Source organism: Garra rufa, chromosome 18 (assembly GCF_049309525.1).
Source record: "Garra rufa chromosome 18, GarRuf1.0, whole genome shotgun sequence".
Taxonomy (NCBI): domain Eukaryota; kingdom Metazoa; phylum Chordata; class Actinopteri; order Cypriniformes; family Cyprinidae; genus Garra; species Garra rufa.
In genome coordinates, this window is record NC_133378.1 from 31,329,147 (window position 1) to 31,346,559 (window position 17,413).

General features: G+C 37.6%; 1 protein-coding gene across 2 annotated transcripts; it reads right to left on the bottom strand.

Moving 5' to 3' along the window:
- Positions 1–4,006: 4,006 nt before the first annotated feature.
- On the bottom strand, positions 4,007–17,413 carry pou6f1 (POU class 6 homeobox 1). 2 transcript variants are annotated; one of them, XM_073823261.1, is made up of 11 exons: positions 17,313–17,413; positions 16,934–16,978; positions 14,186–14,369; positions 13,865–13,980; positions 12,439–12,664; positions 12,016–12,209; positions 11,436–11,564; positions 9,076–9,312; positions 8,714–8,849; positions 8,320–8,485; positions 4,007–5,860 (listed from the first exon to the last, which is right to left on the bottom strand). In XM_073823261.1, the coding sequence occupies exons 1-11, from the start codon at positions 17,364–17,366 to the stop codon at positions 5,515–5,517; spliced, it is 1,833 nt and encodes a 610-aa protein (XP_073679362.1). In that variant the 5' UTR covers positions 17,367–17,413; the 3' UTR covers positions 4,007–5,514. The 2 variants fall into 2 exon arrangements, with proteins under 2 accessions (XP_073679362.1, XP_073679363.1); XM_073823262.1 differs by lacking the exon at positions 16,934–16,978.

Sequence of the window (17,413 nt, forward strand, 5' to 3'; positions counted from 1 at the left end):
GATTTAGGCTAGCGGTATTTTAACCTACATTAGCTATTTCTGAATGTAATTAAATGCGACGTATGTTTTCTCCTCTCAAAACGCAATTTTACACAAGTAGCGTGTTTAGCAAACAATTTAAATATATTGAAAAAAATATTTTAATATCTTTAAAGCGTTTGAAGTTTTTTTCTTTCGTTTAAAACATTTGGCTAAAATCTAGAAAAGATGATGCTGTATTCAGGGGCGGATTAAGGTTGTCAGGGGCCCCTAGGCTCAGTGGTGTCAAAAGTATTCACATTCATTACTCAAGTAGAAGTATAGATACTAAGATTTAAAAAGACTTTTGTAGAAGTTGAAGTATCAACTCAAGCTTTTTACTCAAGTAAAAGTATTAAAGTACTGGTTTCAAAACTACTTAAAGTAAAAAAGTAAAAGTAATGTAAGGGAAAAAATGCCATTGAGGACAAAAGCTTAGGCCGCGCCACAGGGGCATATTGTGCATTACCCCACCTCCCCAAAAACATTTCTAAAGGCCATAGTGACTATGTTATATTAAAATGTTAATGTTGAAAAATTTGGAATGCACTAGGCTACCTGTTTTAGCTGCATATTTGCCCATTGAAAATAAATGCATTTTATTACAATGCAAATACATTAAAGAACCATAAATGTGTACTACTGAGCATTAACATGTGTTTCTTGGAGCGGAAGATATGATCATTAGTTGCTGCCTATAAGTATTGTTATCGCAACATTGTCAATCGCGTTGTCAATCGCAAACGTTTATTTATTCAAACGACTTTCTATCAAACTACCTACTATAGCTTCATTTGCAGAGGATGAAGAGAAAGCACCCATTTGATAAATAAGCAAGTATTAGAGAAATAATAACTTGTAAGAAGTAATCTTTTTTGAGTAATGACCCTAACACTGGCTATATCCTTGCTGGAGTGCAGGGCTGGACTGGGGTTAAAATTTGGCCATGGACAAATCCAGCCCTTCCAGCCCACAAGTTCCCCCGTGAGTTTTGTTGGATTATAGGGCCTTTAATTAAAGTAAATAAATGAATGAATAAAACAGGACAATCAAATAATGTTAGATACTGAATTCAAATGCAACTTTTATTAATAATTTATCAAATTAATAATGCATTTTTGTCACATAGAAATGCATGCAGTAAAGCATTGATTTTGAGCTAGAATGCGGGACTTTTATTGCTAATAAATTCTGTAAAAATTACTTACTTTTGTAGAACACAAAAGATATTTTGTAGAATGTAAACAAACATATTTGTTTACCCTTGATTTCTACTCTATAGACACAATTTTTGAATTTCTCAAAGTATCTTCCTTTATGTTCCACAGAAGAAAGAAGTTCATACAGGATTGAAATTACATGATGTTGTTGAGTAAATAATGACAATTTTTATTTTTGGGTGAACTGTCCCTTTAAGAACTTTAATATCTGTAGTAAACACCTCATTTATATAAGGCACTGATATATATCTTTAATCAGTCTCTTACTGAATTAACATTTTACTCCAATTAAAATGAATTACAACTTAACATTTAAAAAGATAGAAATTATTGCTTAAAATCCAGATATTAACTGACTAGTAATAGTAAGATGACGTCACAAGAATAAAATTACAATGGTTATGTTTTTTTTTTTAATTATTCATAATAATAAACTATGAAATTTTTAATAGAACAAAATGACAGTAATTATGTATTGACGTTTATCACTTTACCTCCTCATGCAGCTGTTTTCAGCAGCCCAGCAGATACAGAACCTTTAACTGCCTAACACCATCCTGTGTTAAATCTGAATGCGTCAAGCTTCAACTTGCGCTATTTATCACTTTGCATCGCTCTGTGCGGGTGACTGATTCTGCCACTTCACACTTTTGGGGTATTTGCAGTTTTGAATGTCATTTAAAATAGCGCATAATATGCGGGAGGTCTGCCTCTCTTCGGCGATCGGCCCACTACTCCACCGGCCCACCGGGAATGTCACGGTTCTCCCCGATGGCCAGGAGTGTGACGTGATTTGTGTCATGTCACGTGCAAGTGTGATGGATCGTGTACAAACCAATAGGGTGTCGGAATGGTATATATTTATACTTCTCATCCAACCACAACCAAATTCACTCTATGTGGATGGCGCGATTTATCTGGATAGGTTTTTTTTAACGATGACATGAATTAAAACAAGCCGAAAAGAAATAGGAGTAACGAGTCTATTTTTAAAATGTAAGGAGTAGAAAGTACAGATAATTGCGTGAAAATGTAAGGAGTAGAAGTAAAAAGTCGTCTGAAAAATAATTACTCCAGTAAAGTATAGATACCCAAAATTTCTACTTAAAGGGTTATGAAACCCCAGGCAACTTTTTCTGAGATTTTAGCAGAAGTGTTTGTGTTGCACATCATAGAAAGCAACGTTGGCATCTGCTAATATTAATTGTTAGAGATAACTGGTTAATTTTGAGCTTTTTTGCGCTATTTTCATCTTCCGGGTTTAAAATCTACATTGTCCTGACGTCAGCTTTTGTGACGTGGCGATGGACTATAGTACATCGATGACGCGTCGGTGTCTCATAAATATTCATGCCGCTGCGTGTTCTTATCCTATGCGAAGTCGATTCGCTTAATTATTCACGACAGCGCTTGCTGATTTGCTGTGGCAGGCGCTTCAGTCTCAGTCTATGAGATCGCCCAGAGCCGTTTGTTTCTCTATGGCTCTGAGATCGCTTACATTAACTGAGAGGAACGTTCATGAGTGAAAGAGTCCGGCACACGCGATTCATTCACAAAGTAAGTGTAAGCGGTTTTTCTTTGACGCAACCAAAGGCTTATATAAACGCGCCAAAATAAGCCTTAACAGTTATTAGTGGTTCAACAGTGTGTTCATATATAGGTTTTCGATGCATAGTGCAAAAGAATGCACATTTATTTGTGTTTTAAACTCGTGGGGAGCGAAATGAAACTGTCTGAACCCAAAGTTGTCTGTGTGGTCTCTCTCCCCGATCTCCCCTCTACTCCACGCAGCGCTGTGAGCGCGCCACGCCCACTTCTGCAGCATTTTTCAAAACTGTGGTGAGAGTAGCCAGTGCTGAAACAGGGGGGTTTCGTAACCCTTTAAGTAAGGTAACGAAGTATTTGTACTTCGTTACTTGACACCTCTGCCTAGGCTGATCTATGTGTGAGCCCCCCCCCCCCCACACTTTTCAACAGGCCCATCCAAAAATTATTATTTTTATATATATTCCAATTTTGTCAAGAATTATTTATGTTATTATAGAACATTAAACTCGCTCTACTGCACTACTTTTGCGCTCACGTCTCGCGTCTTTTGCAGCGTCTCGAAGCACTGCCTTTTAGAATGTCCTGCTACGGGGCCCCCCAAAGGGTCGGGGCCCCCACGCACCGCGGGGGCTGCGGGGGTGTCCCGTACGCCACTGCCTAAGATGTATGTATTATAATTTCAGGTAATGCTATAAATGCAATGACGGTATTGTGGTGACAAATATAGTTACCATGGCAATGGTAATTGTATTTCTTGCATAGTAACAATAGGTTTACCAGTGCTATTTAAAGCCCACAGAAACCATAAAAAAACATGGATTGGTCCTCTTTATCATCATGGTTTCTATCTATTTCTGGGAAACAAAAACATTTAAATCCTGCTGAAAAAAAGAGCTAAAACCAGCCTAAGCTGGTGGTAGCTGGTTTTAGCTGGACTCCCAGCCTGACTAACCAAGGAAGTGGCCAAAACCCCCCTAAAACCAGTGAACCATCTTAGGCTGGGTTTTCTTTTTTTTTTCAGCAGGGAACACATTTGAAAAAATGTTATTTAGCATGTTTTTGAAAAACTCATATTGATTTTATGATGGTAGTATTATGGTGTTATGTTGATGTCTATTGGTTCATTTGTATGTGTTCTGAGGAGGAGTATGATGAATTTAATCATTACTGGCAAGATGTCAAACGGTACTTACCGAGATTTTCAAGTCAAATACAACAAGTCTGTTTAGTGTTAATTTATTCAAATAACAAGTTAATACCAAACATTACAATTGATACAAAATAAATATAGTTAATGGAGTACCATACAATTGTTTATAATCTGTAAATGCATTTTCGCACCATTTTAAAATCGATAAGCTCTGTGAGATTTGAAGTGTTGAACAAACGCTGCTTTTTCACGTTTAGTCTACGTATAGCGTCGACTTAAAACACTAAAATGTCTAATACCATTCCTTCTTCACAACATTAAAATGTAAATGTATGGTATTGTACCAATCAAGATAAGAATCCATTAGATAAATACTGAAGGTCCATAAGAACAATATAGCTTTATGCTTAGAACAAACATGTGAAACATGTTACAACACACTTCTGTCTGAACAGTTTTACTAAATGGGGAAAAGTTCATATGACCTGTGAATATTGCTGTGACAAAGAGTACAAATGAGAGCACAATCCAATTTCATAAATGATGAATTGCATTTATAATAGTAATATCATTTAACACTTGTTTGACGGCTCATCAATTGACATTAAAACAAACTCTCAGCTAATGTTTCTTAAGTGCCCCATACAGATAGGCAAGTCTTTCTTTAATAGCATCTCTTAATATTAAGAGCTGCTTTAATAGACTGGTTATGACAAAAAGGGAAACAGTAAAATCCATAGGACATATTCTACGTCAGTCATTGTACAGTTTTCTATTTAAATCAAAAGATAGACATAACAGCTGAAATCATACAATTCTAAATATGAAATTACAATTACAGCCGAAACAGAATAATTGGATTTAGCCACATAAAAGCAGGGCATGCTTTCTGATTCAAAGTACTATGATTGTCCATTGACCAAACCACATCTACAGTATGCACAAAGACAGGGGAACCACTGTACTTATAGAAATTAGACCTGAATACGCCCTCTTAGATGGACTTTTTTGAAAGTTAAAATGTCCAAATATCATTTTTGTCTCAGGCAATGAGCATAGCTTAAAGTTCACAGCAAAACTATATGAAAAAAAAAATCAGTCAAACGATTAAACCTTTTAAATGTACTAAATGTATTCAAAAAGGCATAGCTGTTATTACTACAGCGAAAAAGCAATTTTAACGGTCAAGAATAACGTTAGTTTGTGCAAAAAAAATAAAAAAAATAAAACACTAGTTGAGAAGGTCAATATTTTGGAAGTTTTCTTTTTTGAAGTGCTTCTTTTTGTCTATAAAAACAGCAACTAGAGGATTTCATAGCTTCTTCCATATTTTAAATAGTTCAAGAGCCATTTTAGCATTGAAAAGAGTGGTGGCACGGCAAAAGGTCACACTGCATGCAGCATAACGGAAACCAAATAACCAACAGAAAGAGTATGTTTGATACTATTCTAGGACCGCACACAATTCAAGTGCCGTTGGCTTCATCACATCAGCATTTCAGTCATTTCGCAACTAGCACCAATACATCAACATCCAAAAAGTTCTTCTGTTGCACTCTCAGAGACACACCCGTCGTCCTACTGGACCTGAAACACGTTGATCTTGCTAGTGTTTTTCAGAGTCTGTCGACGGTTACAAAACCAGACCCGAACCACCTCTCGGTCGTAATTGAGCTCCTTGGCGATCTCTGTAATCTCCTGGCCTGTTGGAAGAGAGTTTTTCTCAAAGTAAGTGTTGAGGACCTCGATGGCCTGCGGCGTGAAGCTGGTTCTCCGTTTGCGCTTTTTGGAGGGTTCTCCGCCCACAAACTCCATCAAGTTCTGCTGACCTTTCTGATTCCAGAGCTCAGCCTCTGCCAGCCAGCGCTCCAGCACGGGTTTTAGCTTCTGGGCGCTTTTAGGAGTGATGTCGAGCTTTTCAAATCTTGAAACAAGATATATATAAACAACATATTATTACAACAACATATTCATACATAAATATATATGTATAGATATATACAGTGGTGGCCAAAATTATTAGAAGACTAGTATTTTCACCAGCTAAAAAATATTGCTGTAGTGTGTCAGTAGGAAATATCAGTTTACATTTACATACTAATAATTAGCATAAAATAAAAATGAATGAACATCTCATGTCTCATGTAATTGCTCATTTTATGTCCACAGCTCATTAGTTTACCAGAGAAATGGACTCATTTCACTAAATGTATGCACTACCTACCCTGCATGTCCATTTGTATGACTATTTTAATGATGTCCTTACTACCTTTCAGGGCCTTGAGTGTGGTAATTGCATTGCTGCCTATGCAGGATCAGAAAGCTCTCGGATTTCATCAAAAATATCTTAATTTGTGTTCCGAAGATGAACAAAGGTCTTATGGGTTTGACAGGGAACGACATAAGGATCAGTAATTAAATGACAGAATTTTCATTTTTGGGTAGACTGTCCCTTCAGTTGTAACATAACATTTAATTGTAAAGAAGGATCATACAAAATGCATGTTATTTTCTATTTAGTACTGACCTGAATAAGATATTTCACATAAAAGACATTTACATATAGTCCACAAGAGAATTTTTTCACCCTGAGGACAACTGAGGGACTCATATGCAACTATTACAGAAGGTTCAAACACTCACTGATGCTTCAGAAGGAAACATGATGCATTAAGAGCCAGGGGTTAAAACCTTTTGGAATTTAAAGGAATTTTAACTTATTTTGTCTTCTGGGAAAGATGTAAGTATCAGGCCAGTACTAATTTGAAAAATATGATATTTAGGCAAAATAAGAAAAATGTACATTTTCATTCTGTTCAAAAGTTTACACCCTAAAGGCATTGTGTTTCCTTCTGCAGCATCAGTGAGTGTTTGAACCTTCTGTAATAGTTGCATTGGAGGCTTTCAGTTGTCCTCAGTGTGAAAAGATGGATCTCAAAATCATACAGTCATTGTTGGAAAGGGTTCAAATACACAAAATGCTGAAAAACAAAAGAATTTGTGGGACCTGAAGGATTTTTCTGAAGAGCAGCAGGGAGTTTAACTGTTTTGGACAAACACAGGACTCATGAACAACCATCACTAAACAAAGAAAAAAAAACCCACAGCTGTGGATCAAGCGTATGTAAACTTTTGAACGAAGTCATTTTTATAAATTCAACTATTATTTTCTCTTGTGGACTATACGTAAAAATCTTTTATATAAAATATCTTATTCAGGTCAGCACCAAATAAAAAAAATAACATGCATTTTGTATGACACCTCTTATTTTGGTCAAATAAATAACATTTTGCAGATTCTGCAAGTTGTATGTTAACTTTTAACCTCAACTGTAAATAAAATTTATGTAAACGATGCTTCATTAAAGAAATGCTGTATACACAGAAGAGCCTTATGTATCATTGGTAACTGTTTACTTTCTTTTAACCCTTTCAGTGGTGAGTTTAAAATATTCTAGCGGACCCCCGAGAGTGAGTTTTTTTTAAGCGACCGTTATTTTAGAACGTTCGTCCTTATTGTTTCCATGGCGACGCGTCATGCTTGTCACGTGACACAACACAGCCACACTAACACTGTATGACAGATAGATCGCTTTAATTTCGTTTTTCCTTTTTTATCCAGAATACTCACACACTTTCTTACCATGCCATGAACTATCTAATATTCCGATTCACAAATATGTGTGAATTAGTATGATTAGTCGTTTAAAACCCTATGTAAATGATCTGGATCGTGATTTGAAACGTGAGATGGGCGCGGCCATGTTTGTTCGCGCTGCAGTTCAGAGAGTCCTGTCAGCCGCGTTTACATCACGTACATTCATCCGTTTCTCCCGAAATACATGCAAGTAAGTGGCTGGTGAACTAGAAGAGTAATATAGTGAACCTTTTAGTTTCTTTGCCTATGTGTATGTGATAGAAATAAAACACATCGGCAAATTATATTTGAATAGATGGTTATTTGCTGCTTCCATAGACCTAGGTGTGTATTTTACAAACTCTTAATGTCTCGTTTTACTAGTACTTATGTGTATTTAAATGTCTGAAACCTAAAATAAGCGTTATGTGGTTAAAAACACTGCATAGTTGTGATTGTATGACAAGTGCAGAGCTCGTCCGTCTCTGGCTCAGCGCCAGCCATCGCGCCAAAGCGCAGTTTGAATTTGTCAGCTGCGTGACGTCACCGAACGTTCTAAATCCCATATGTGGGACCGTACTCCCAGGGGCACAGAAATTAGAATCCCATATGTGGGACCGTACTGCTCAAAGGGTTAATATTTAGGTTCTACATAACCTAAATATAATGGGAGTGGTTCAATCAGTCCTGTAAGACAAGTAATTAAAGACAAAAAGAAACAAAGAGAAGATAGAAAAGAAAATAACCTGCAGATGGCTGACTGACTGTAGGCGGGTCCCTCCGTAGCAGTGAGCGCCTGACCCACTTGAGTCTGTGTCAACCCCAGAGAGAGCCGTCGAATCTTAAAATTCTTGGCAAACTCTCGGATCTCCTCCAGATTAATGGCCTCTTCTTCGTTCACAGACTGTGGCTCTAATGAAAACAAAAATTGAATTAGGACTTCTGGATCCTCTCCAGATCATAAACAGTAACAGAGTAATTTACCCATGAGTCATTGTAACATCAATCTTCAAAACTGAAATCTGATCTAGACACACCTTACAGCATTGCTCCTATTCAATTATGTGACTGAAGAAGGTTGTAAATGCAATATTGCAAATATTACATAACCAGTAAAGTACTAGTAAAACATAAACCTACTGCTGACAAGCTGCCCCACGGTAGGCATTTCTCCACAGGCGATGGCACCGGAAGAGGTGAGGGATGTGACTGATTTAACCACTTGCGGCTGGGGAGCAATGATGACTTTTGATGGGGCCACTTTCCCAACAGGACCCTAGAGAATGAATCACAGTCCTAAGTAATTCTAATTTTTGTAAACAGGAATAAAGTTATTGGTTTTTTTAATGCCACTAGTGTTCATTTCAGCTGGAACTGTCAATGAATTGTATGGTTAGGGTATTGGAATCAATTCAAATAATATTTATATAATTGTGCAAAAATGATGCACAACACAAAATGTTTACTGTATGTTAACCAACTAATGAAGAGCACTGCAGTACCGAGGTGGTGGTCTTGGTGAGTGTCAGGGGCACAGTGGTTTTGGGGAGGACAGAGGCGGCAGACGGCACAGCAGCTGTTGGACCATTTCCTATCGTAGCAATGATCTGGCCCTGTGAGTTGAGGAGCAGCTGTGGGGACACGGTCTGGACCTGCAGGCCTTGAGTGGGTAACGCAGACGCTGCCGCAGCTCCAGCCAGTGATGCAGGGTTTACCAACAGGGGAAGTGTTCCAATTACCTGAAACACAGGTATGAAAATAATGAAACTAGGATATGTAAAAACTATGTAAGACGGCTTTCCTTTAGAGAAAATGTGTCTATTAAATGAAACTCCGGGTATGAAGACTTGTGTGGCTTAATATAACGCAAATGATGTCTGAAATATGAAGTAGAAAACCCCCTGAAAGATTGACAATCTTTAAAATTTACATCATTTTATATTTATTCAAGAGCCATTATTTCGATGAAGTGCAAAGGTTGCACTCGGTGTGCTACTGGCTAGGGATGCTCATATTGACCGTTTAACCGTTAACCGACAGTAAGAATTTTAACCGATTATTACTATCAGTTCAACGGTTTAAAAGTTTTTTTTCCATTTATTTTTTTTTACGTTTGCTGCATGGTGAAAGAAAAAATAAAATGCTACATCTAAGTTATCTGTTTACCCACGGGCGCGTGTCGACACGTGCAGTGTGGCTGTACAGACATATTTCGCTTCACCTTTAACTGATGTAGTATATGCAACACAATGGCAAGTGGCGATATTGGGTTATCAGAGAGTGAATCCGTGAGTGAATGTATTCAAATTCTGAATGGATTATAGTCTAGAACGTGCGCAATAGGCGCTCCCGTTACAATCACTGGAAAGCTGTCAGTAGTTCATCGCAATCTCACAAAGTTATTTAAAGTAGTAAAATAACCTTTACACTGCACAAATAATCTCTTTTTTATATCATGCCTACACTTTCTTTGTTTTAATGAGAGGGTTCCCGGAGTTGTAGAAATAAGCAGAAATGAAAACCGGCACTTTGGCTGGTGAGTGGCAGAGCCATAGAGATATGGCTCTGGTGAGTGGATTGTAGCATAGCCGCCTCCGATTGGCCACTGAGATAATGAAATCATCAGATATGTCAGTTAACAGGCAGCGTTCCAGTCTATCCGTACAGCATGTCGACATGTTAAAAACCAGGCACACTGAGGTATTGGCTGGCCTGCTATGTATTTTATGTCCGACGGAAAGAACAAGACCGGTACCGTTCTTCAAAGCGCATAGAAGTATTCAGTGTGTTTTAGTTTTGTCATCTTAATTAGATAGTTATTTAATTTATATATATTTAGTGTAGGCCTATTTATTCTATTCTTTTTTATTTTATTCTGATTTCCTCTGTTCTCAGAAGCGCTGCTGATGCATGATAATTTGAGTACATGTGAATACAGTTTTTGTTGTTGCTCTGTATGCTGCTGTTTGCACGTTAAAATAAAACATTGGCTTGCATTTTTTATGTATCATCACCGATACTCCTACATTCTATTTTTATTTTGAACTAACTTATTATTCAAATTGTATTAGTTAACGGTTAATGTTCGGATAACGAGCAGCGGTTGTCAGTCAGGAAAATTAACCGAAATGAGCATCCCTACTACTGGCGCTACCTGTTGCTATTTTTACCACAACACAACTCAGAATATACTAAAATACTGATACAATGACCACAGCTACCGAAAGAGCTTACAGGTGGCAATGGATATAAGCATAGCTTAAAACCAAATAATTTTTAGTCTAAACGCCCCCAGATATTAACTGAAATCCTCGCTAAGAAACGCCTTCTGTGGCTGGGGCGTCAAGACATGGGTCGGCATGTTTACATCCTGTCAGGATGGCACCTAACGTTTCTTGTCTCTGCTGTTTGTAAGCCCCTTCAGTAGCTGTGGTCTACTAAAAGCCTCAAAGACATCAGGGCTAAAGTGGAGAGAACAAAGACGCAAGTCTTTACAAAGTTTTACTCATCCACAGGTCTCTTCCCTATCTTTTCTCCTCTTCTTATCACTAAGAAAGCAGTGAAGACTTAAATCGGTTCTCTTGTTGCCTTTCGCCTGAAAGTTACAACTTAAAGCCACACAATGTGGCATTGGATCAGTGTTTTGTTTTCAGAGTTGTGTTGTGATAAAAATACAACAGGTAGCGCCAGTACTTTTCAGGTAGTGCAGCCATTTCACGTCAACAAAATTATGGCACCCCTATAGTCCAAAATATATATAAACAATGTGTATATATAAATATATATACATATTTCAATAAGAGACATACAAATCTAAATTTCCGCGGTTCCCTTTAAATTAATAATTGTACATTTTACCAACCTGGCCCTGTGCATTGGTTATAAGTTGACTTGTGAGTCCTGCCACATTAGACATGGCACTGGTGATGATGGGAGTTGTAGTGAGAGAGCTGATGAACTGAGGCTGAGCTCCCAGAGAAGCTGCACTAATCTGAAAATGGAACAAAAACAAAAACAAAAAAACTCCTGATTAGACAGAATTCATTATGATTTTTTAGTAATTTAAGACTAGATGCATTTCCTGAAAAAGGATGAGATTAGAATAAATAAATAAATAAATAAACAAGTAATGAACAACAGCAATTTCAATTCTAGACATTTAAGAAATTCGAGAGCTTTCTGACCGTGGCAGCTGCATAGAATGTTTATGCAAGATCAGAAAGCTCTCGGATTTCATCAAAAATATCTTAATTTATGTTCCGAAGGTCTTACAGGTTTGGAACAACATAAGGGTAAGTTAATTAGGGTAACATAAGGGTAAATTCATGACAGAATTTTTTTTTTAGATAAACTATTCCTTTAAAAATTCAATTTTCCACATATATTATACAAGTGAACCCAATAACAAGTTTGTATCCACAACAGAAGTGTTCCCTACTCACAATAGCAGGGTTGAGGGACAGGCCTGCAGTCTGAATTGTTGCGACTGAGGCACTGGGCTCTGACACTTTCTGAACAATGGACGCAGTGGTGGCTGCCGTGGTCTGCGTCGGCTGCAGAGCAGACACCTGGGGCTGCAGGACTGCCTGCGTAGGTGACTGCAGCTGCGTCTGGACAGAGTTCAACACAGTAGCAGCTGGAAAAGAAAAACAAGCTGTCGTAACAGTCAAAAAGAGATTTAGAAAGAGTTTGTTCAGTACAACACCTCATTATTATGAACCACTGACTGGCCTGAACAAGTCACCATTTTATATATACACAACATGTTGCCCTTAACCCATGTATTTTAAATGGCAAAATAATTAATATAAGCACTTTTTCTAAGACGTTTTCCACAGGACAAGTATGCAAAATGAGCGCTATACCTTGCAGTCCTGCAAATGGCAGCTTCAGCAGTCCTCCAGCTGGGCTGGCTGCAGCAAGACCAGGGAGGGTGGCGACAGTGGCGGTGGGTAAGGTGAGCACTGCCAGACCCCCCTGACCCCCCATAGATCCGGCCATACTTAGAGGAATGAGCAGGGGCTGACCCAAAGAACCCTGCTGGGCAAGCATGCTGGTCATCAGAGAGGCCAAACCATCCTGAGTCAGGACCTGACAGGGCAATGGAATACAGATTTAATGATTCTGAGAAAGTTTTTTTAAATGTTTTTTTAAATGTTTTTTTATAGCTACTCTGCTGTACTTTTTCATCAATGTTGTTACTGTCACCTAAAATTAGAATTTTCATTTCTGGGTGAACTATCCCTTTAAGGAATTTAAAGCAGGTGTTTTTAACCTAAACAGAACTAGGTACCCCTTACCCATGTCTCCCAATATTATATAAACATATTTTCTTCATAACATTTTATTGTCATTAACCAACATTTTTGCTCAACATAATGCTTATCAGATGACTTGTTAATGTTCATTCAGAAAGTTAGAAATGTCATGATATAAACATCCCTGAGCACATTCAGCTTGAGGAAAAAATGACACTGAATTGACATTGTGGCATCTAGGGTTTAGTGATATGGCAAAAAGATCATATTTCAATCTTAAAAAAATAAGATTAAAAAATAAAAACAAAGATACACATTACAAATAAAACAAACAGTGCTTTATTTTTCAGGTACAGTAGGTCTATTTAGAAGTAGCATTTAAGAAAATTAATAAAAAACAAAAATAAAACACTATATACGCTTTAGTGTATAAACTGTACACTGATTCCTATTAAAGCAACTGTATTAAAGTTCTTCAGTCAAGTACAGCGAGTGATTTTGTTCTTTTTGTGTTTTTGTTTTTTGTTAACATTATGGGGATAGTTCACTCAAAAATTAAATTCTGCAATCAGTTTCTCTTTCAAGTTGTTTTAAACCTGAATGAGTTTCTTTCTCCCCTAAACACAAAAGTTTTTGAAGAATGTGGGTAACCAATCAGTTGCTGGTCGCCATTTACTTCCATAGTTTTTCCCCCTCCTACTATCTCAATGGGGAGCAGCAAATGTTTTACAGTCTTCGAAATATCTTCTTTTGTGTTTAGCACAAGAAAGAAATTAATACAGGTTTGGAACAACATGAGAATGAGTAAATGACAGAATTAAAATTTTTGTGTGAACTATAATGAATTTAATAACAAGCGGCAGCATGTCTAGCTGTCACTTTAAGACAGGGGTGCACTGTAGCATGATATTTTCAAAAGAAGATTGTGGAGACATTTTAACTGTTAACCGTTCAGAATCAAAAATTGCGATATCGCACACCCCTAGTGGCCCCTAATATTTTACATGGGGAAAAAATGGAAAATGGAGATCACCTGTGGGCAGGCCTGGACAGTGATGGGTAGGCTGGTCTGAGGCTGGGCTGGAGACACACTGATGGGGGCTTTGGAGACCACGGTTTGGACTGCAGGTGCTGAGATCTCTACAGACACTTTGCAGAAAGAAGAACATTTGCTGAAACCTTTGCTATATTTCCATGCACAAGAAATATAATGAATGGTGGCATCATTTTCAAGTCATACATTTATTATAATTTTGACACTAAATGCCTCTTGATGGTGGTGGCTTTGAATGCTGGGTTGCTATGATACCAAACTAATGTGGCTATTTATATCAGTCAATCTGATTAGTCTCACCAGCTGTGGTAGTGCTTGTGGTTACTGGACTGTCCAATGAAGCCTCCTCAGCCGCATCCAGGGTCTGAACAGCAACTTCCTCGCCTCCTGACTCCACCTTCCCATCAGCTCCGGTAGAAGACAAGGCTGTATCCACCTCCACCTCCAGCACACGAATAGTCTCCTGTCCTGACATGACAATGACCTGGAGGTAGGGGTGTTAGGAACAGGTTATAAACACTCTCCTATTCGAAGTAATGAGGGGCAGTGTTGACAAGATGAAAATGGGCCATGGTCTGTTATGGATGAGCATACTCCTCCTGTGTGCATATTCTGATCTCTCAGACATTTGATTAAATTATTGGTGACATCTGCTGAGCAAAAGAGCATGAAACTGTTGCAACTAGAGCCGGGGCGATATATTGAATATATGCAATGACTTTAATAAACAATAAACAATTAAAGCGATAGTTCACCCAAAAAAAATGAACATTCTGTCAATAATTAATCATCCTCATGTTGTTCCAAACTTGTAAGTCCTTCATCATATTTGGAACACAAATTAAGATATTTTTGATGAAGTCCGAGAGTTTGATGACCCTCCATAGACAGCAAGGGTCCTGTCCTACCACGGTCAAGACACAGAAACCAAGTAAGGACATCAGTAAAATAGTCAGTTCTTGGTACCTTTCTGGACCTTGACTGTGGTAGGACTATTGCTGTCTATAGAGGGTCAGAAAACTTACAGATTTCAATAAATAGATCTTAATTTTTGTGTTCCAAAGACAAACAAAGGTCTTGGTCAAAGGTCAAAAGTCTGTTGAGATCACATGACCATTTACTTAAAGGGATAGTTCACCTAAAAATGTTCACCCAACAATTTGTTAAGAAAACAGAGGATTTCAGCCAAGCCATCATTTTCAAAAGTATTTGTTTTGGCCAGTTTACACTGAAACGCAATCCCGGAGTTTGCAAACTAAAACAGGGTCGGTAGCATTTTCAAAAGTCTATTTTTTCAAGGGTCAATAATGTCGAAGTCGTGTAAACGACAGACGTAACCGTAGCAAAAGTTATGTGCTTTAAAAACAAAAACACACTAAGTTAAATGTAGCCTTAGTATAACATTAAGTTGGAAAAAAAAAACATTTGAGTGAATGTTGTAATTAAAGGAGAAGTTCACTTCCAGAACAAAAAATGACTTGTCATCCAAGATGTTCATGTCTTTTTTTTTTTCAGTCATAAAGAAATTATGTTTTTGAGGAAAACATTTTAGGATTTCTCTCCATATAGTGGACTTCTATGGTGCCCCCCGAGTATGGACTTTTAAAATGTAGTTTAAATGTAGCTTCAAAGGGCTCTAAACGATCCCAGCTAGGTATAAAGGGTCTTATCTAGTGAAATTATCAGTTATTTTCTTTAAAAAAAAAAAAACAAAAAAAAAAAAACAATTCCTATTTATATTTTAAACCTCAAATGCTGGTTTTGTCTAGCTCTGCGTGAACTCGGTGTATTCCAGTTCAAGACAGTTAGGTATGTCGAAAAACTGCTTCGAATTGGAATACCCAGAGTTCAGGCAGAGACAGACAAGACAAGCTTTTGAGGTTCAAAGATACATAAATTCCTTGGCTGGGATAGTTTAGAGCCCTTCAAAGCTGCATTTAAACTACATTTTAGAAGTTCAAACTTGGGGGCACCATTGAAGTCCACTATATGAAAAGAAATGCTGAAATGTTTTCCTCAAAAAATATAATTTCCTTAAGACTGAGGAAAAAAAGACATGAACATCTTGGATGAGTAAATTATCTGTGAACTTTTGTTATGAAAGTGAACTTATCCTTTAATTTAATTTAATTTTACACTGCCCACTTCAATTCCAAACCTTTCATTTGCAGCATTACTCAAAAAAAGGCACAGCGGAACATCCATGCACATTTTTACATAATAGACTGTTTATTAAAAATTACATGTAGGAAGGTAAATATTGCTTCTCTTTACTTTGCATGAATACATATCATTATACCTTGGGTTCATTTATAAAATAAAAGGTGTGTAAAACATTATTTTTTTTATTTTTTTTTTGCGCAATATCGCCCAGACCTACTTGGCACATATGTTTCATATGCATTTAACAGCTGTGCAAGAGACTCAGTAGTTTGAAAAAAGCCAATTAGATAAGAAAAAGCGGCAGAAGATGCTCTAATACGTTAACAGGTGCCCATGAAGGCAATGTTAACTTGAGCCTTTAAAATCTAAGCAAATTTTGCTGTTCAACTATGACACTACTGTTTAAAAGTTTCTTTTTAATTGTGAAAGTATCCTGAAACAACATGCATCATGGGTTCCACAAACATTTGAAGATGTTTCTAAAGCAACAAATCAGCATATTAGAATGATTTCTGAAGGACTGTGTGACACTGAAAACTGGAGTAATGATGCTGAAAAGTTAGCTTGGCATCACAGGAATAAATTGCATTTAAAATATATTCAAATAGAAAATAGTTATTTTAAATTGTAATAATATTTTGCAATATTACTGTATTTTCCATCAAATAAATGCAACTTTTAAACTGTAGTGTATTATGCATGATGCAGTTTCAAGCTTTTGCTCAGCTTAATATTTGATCAAGCTTTTCACTACAAACATTCCTCGATCATGTTTCAGTCGAGATCAGAGAAACATCACAGGGGCAAATGCAGGGCTCAGGCAGAGAGGGAAGCTCAGCTCAGTGCAGCACAGAGAGCAGTACAGAGGCAGGAGAAGGTGCGTACCTGGTCGTCTTGTACTGGGAATTTCAAAGTGCAGGAACCTAAAAGCTGAGAAAACACTTCTGCAGTCAGACAGTGAATGGCTAAAGAGAACAGAGATGCCAAGCACACGTTAGGACACAAAGAACCAACCCAACAAGGACACAAGTGACATGAGTACAGCAAACAAACGAGAGCACCTGCCCAAAACCTGGCATAAGCAATGCTTTCTGCAAACACCTCACCACCAGAATTGCTTGCACTGTGAACGAAGACTGAACACTCACACACATGGGGCATGAGGCTGGACATGTGATGAAATGTTAAGGTACATCTGTGTTTCGGTAACACTTCATGCAAGTTGTGAGAAACGTATGGGAATTACGACTTGAGTCAGGAATACCTGTTCATTGACAGTGAGCGGCGCATTGTTTGCAGGGAGATCCTCAGTGTCCATGATGAAGTCGAAGCTCTGAGGAGATCAATGATTCTGCATAGTGGTTG

What these genes read in the sequence shown, in the direction of transcription:
- pou6f1 (XM_073823261.1), bottom strand. Translation starts at nt 17,366, where the DNA reads ATGGACACTGAGGATCTCCCTGCAAACAATGCGCCGCTCACTGTCAAT. An exon ending in CTGTCCAGGCCTGCCCACAG is followed by an intron (nt 12,665 to 13,864) that starts GTGATCTCCATT and finishes TTGCCCTGTCAG; the next exon opens with GTCCTGACTCAGGATGGTTT. An exon ending in AGTCAGTCAGCCATCTGCAG is followed by an intron (nt 5,861 to 8,319) that starts GTTATTTTCTTT and finishes TCTTGTTTCAAG; the next exon opens with ATTTGAAAAGCTCGACATCA.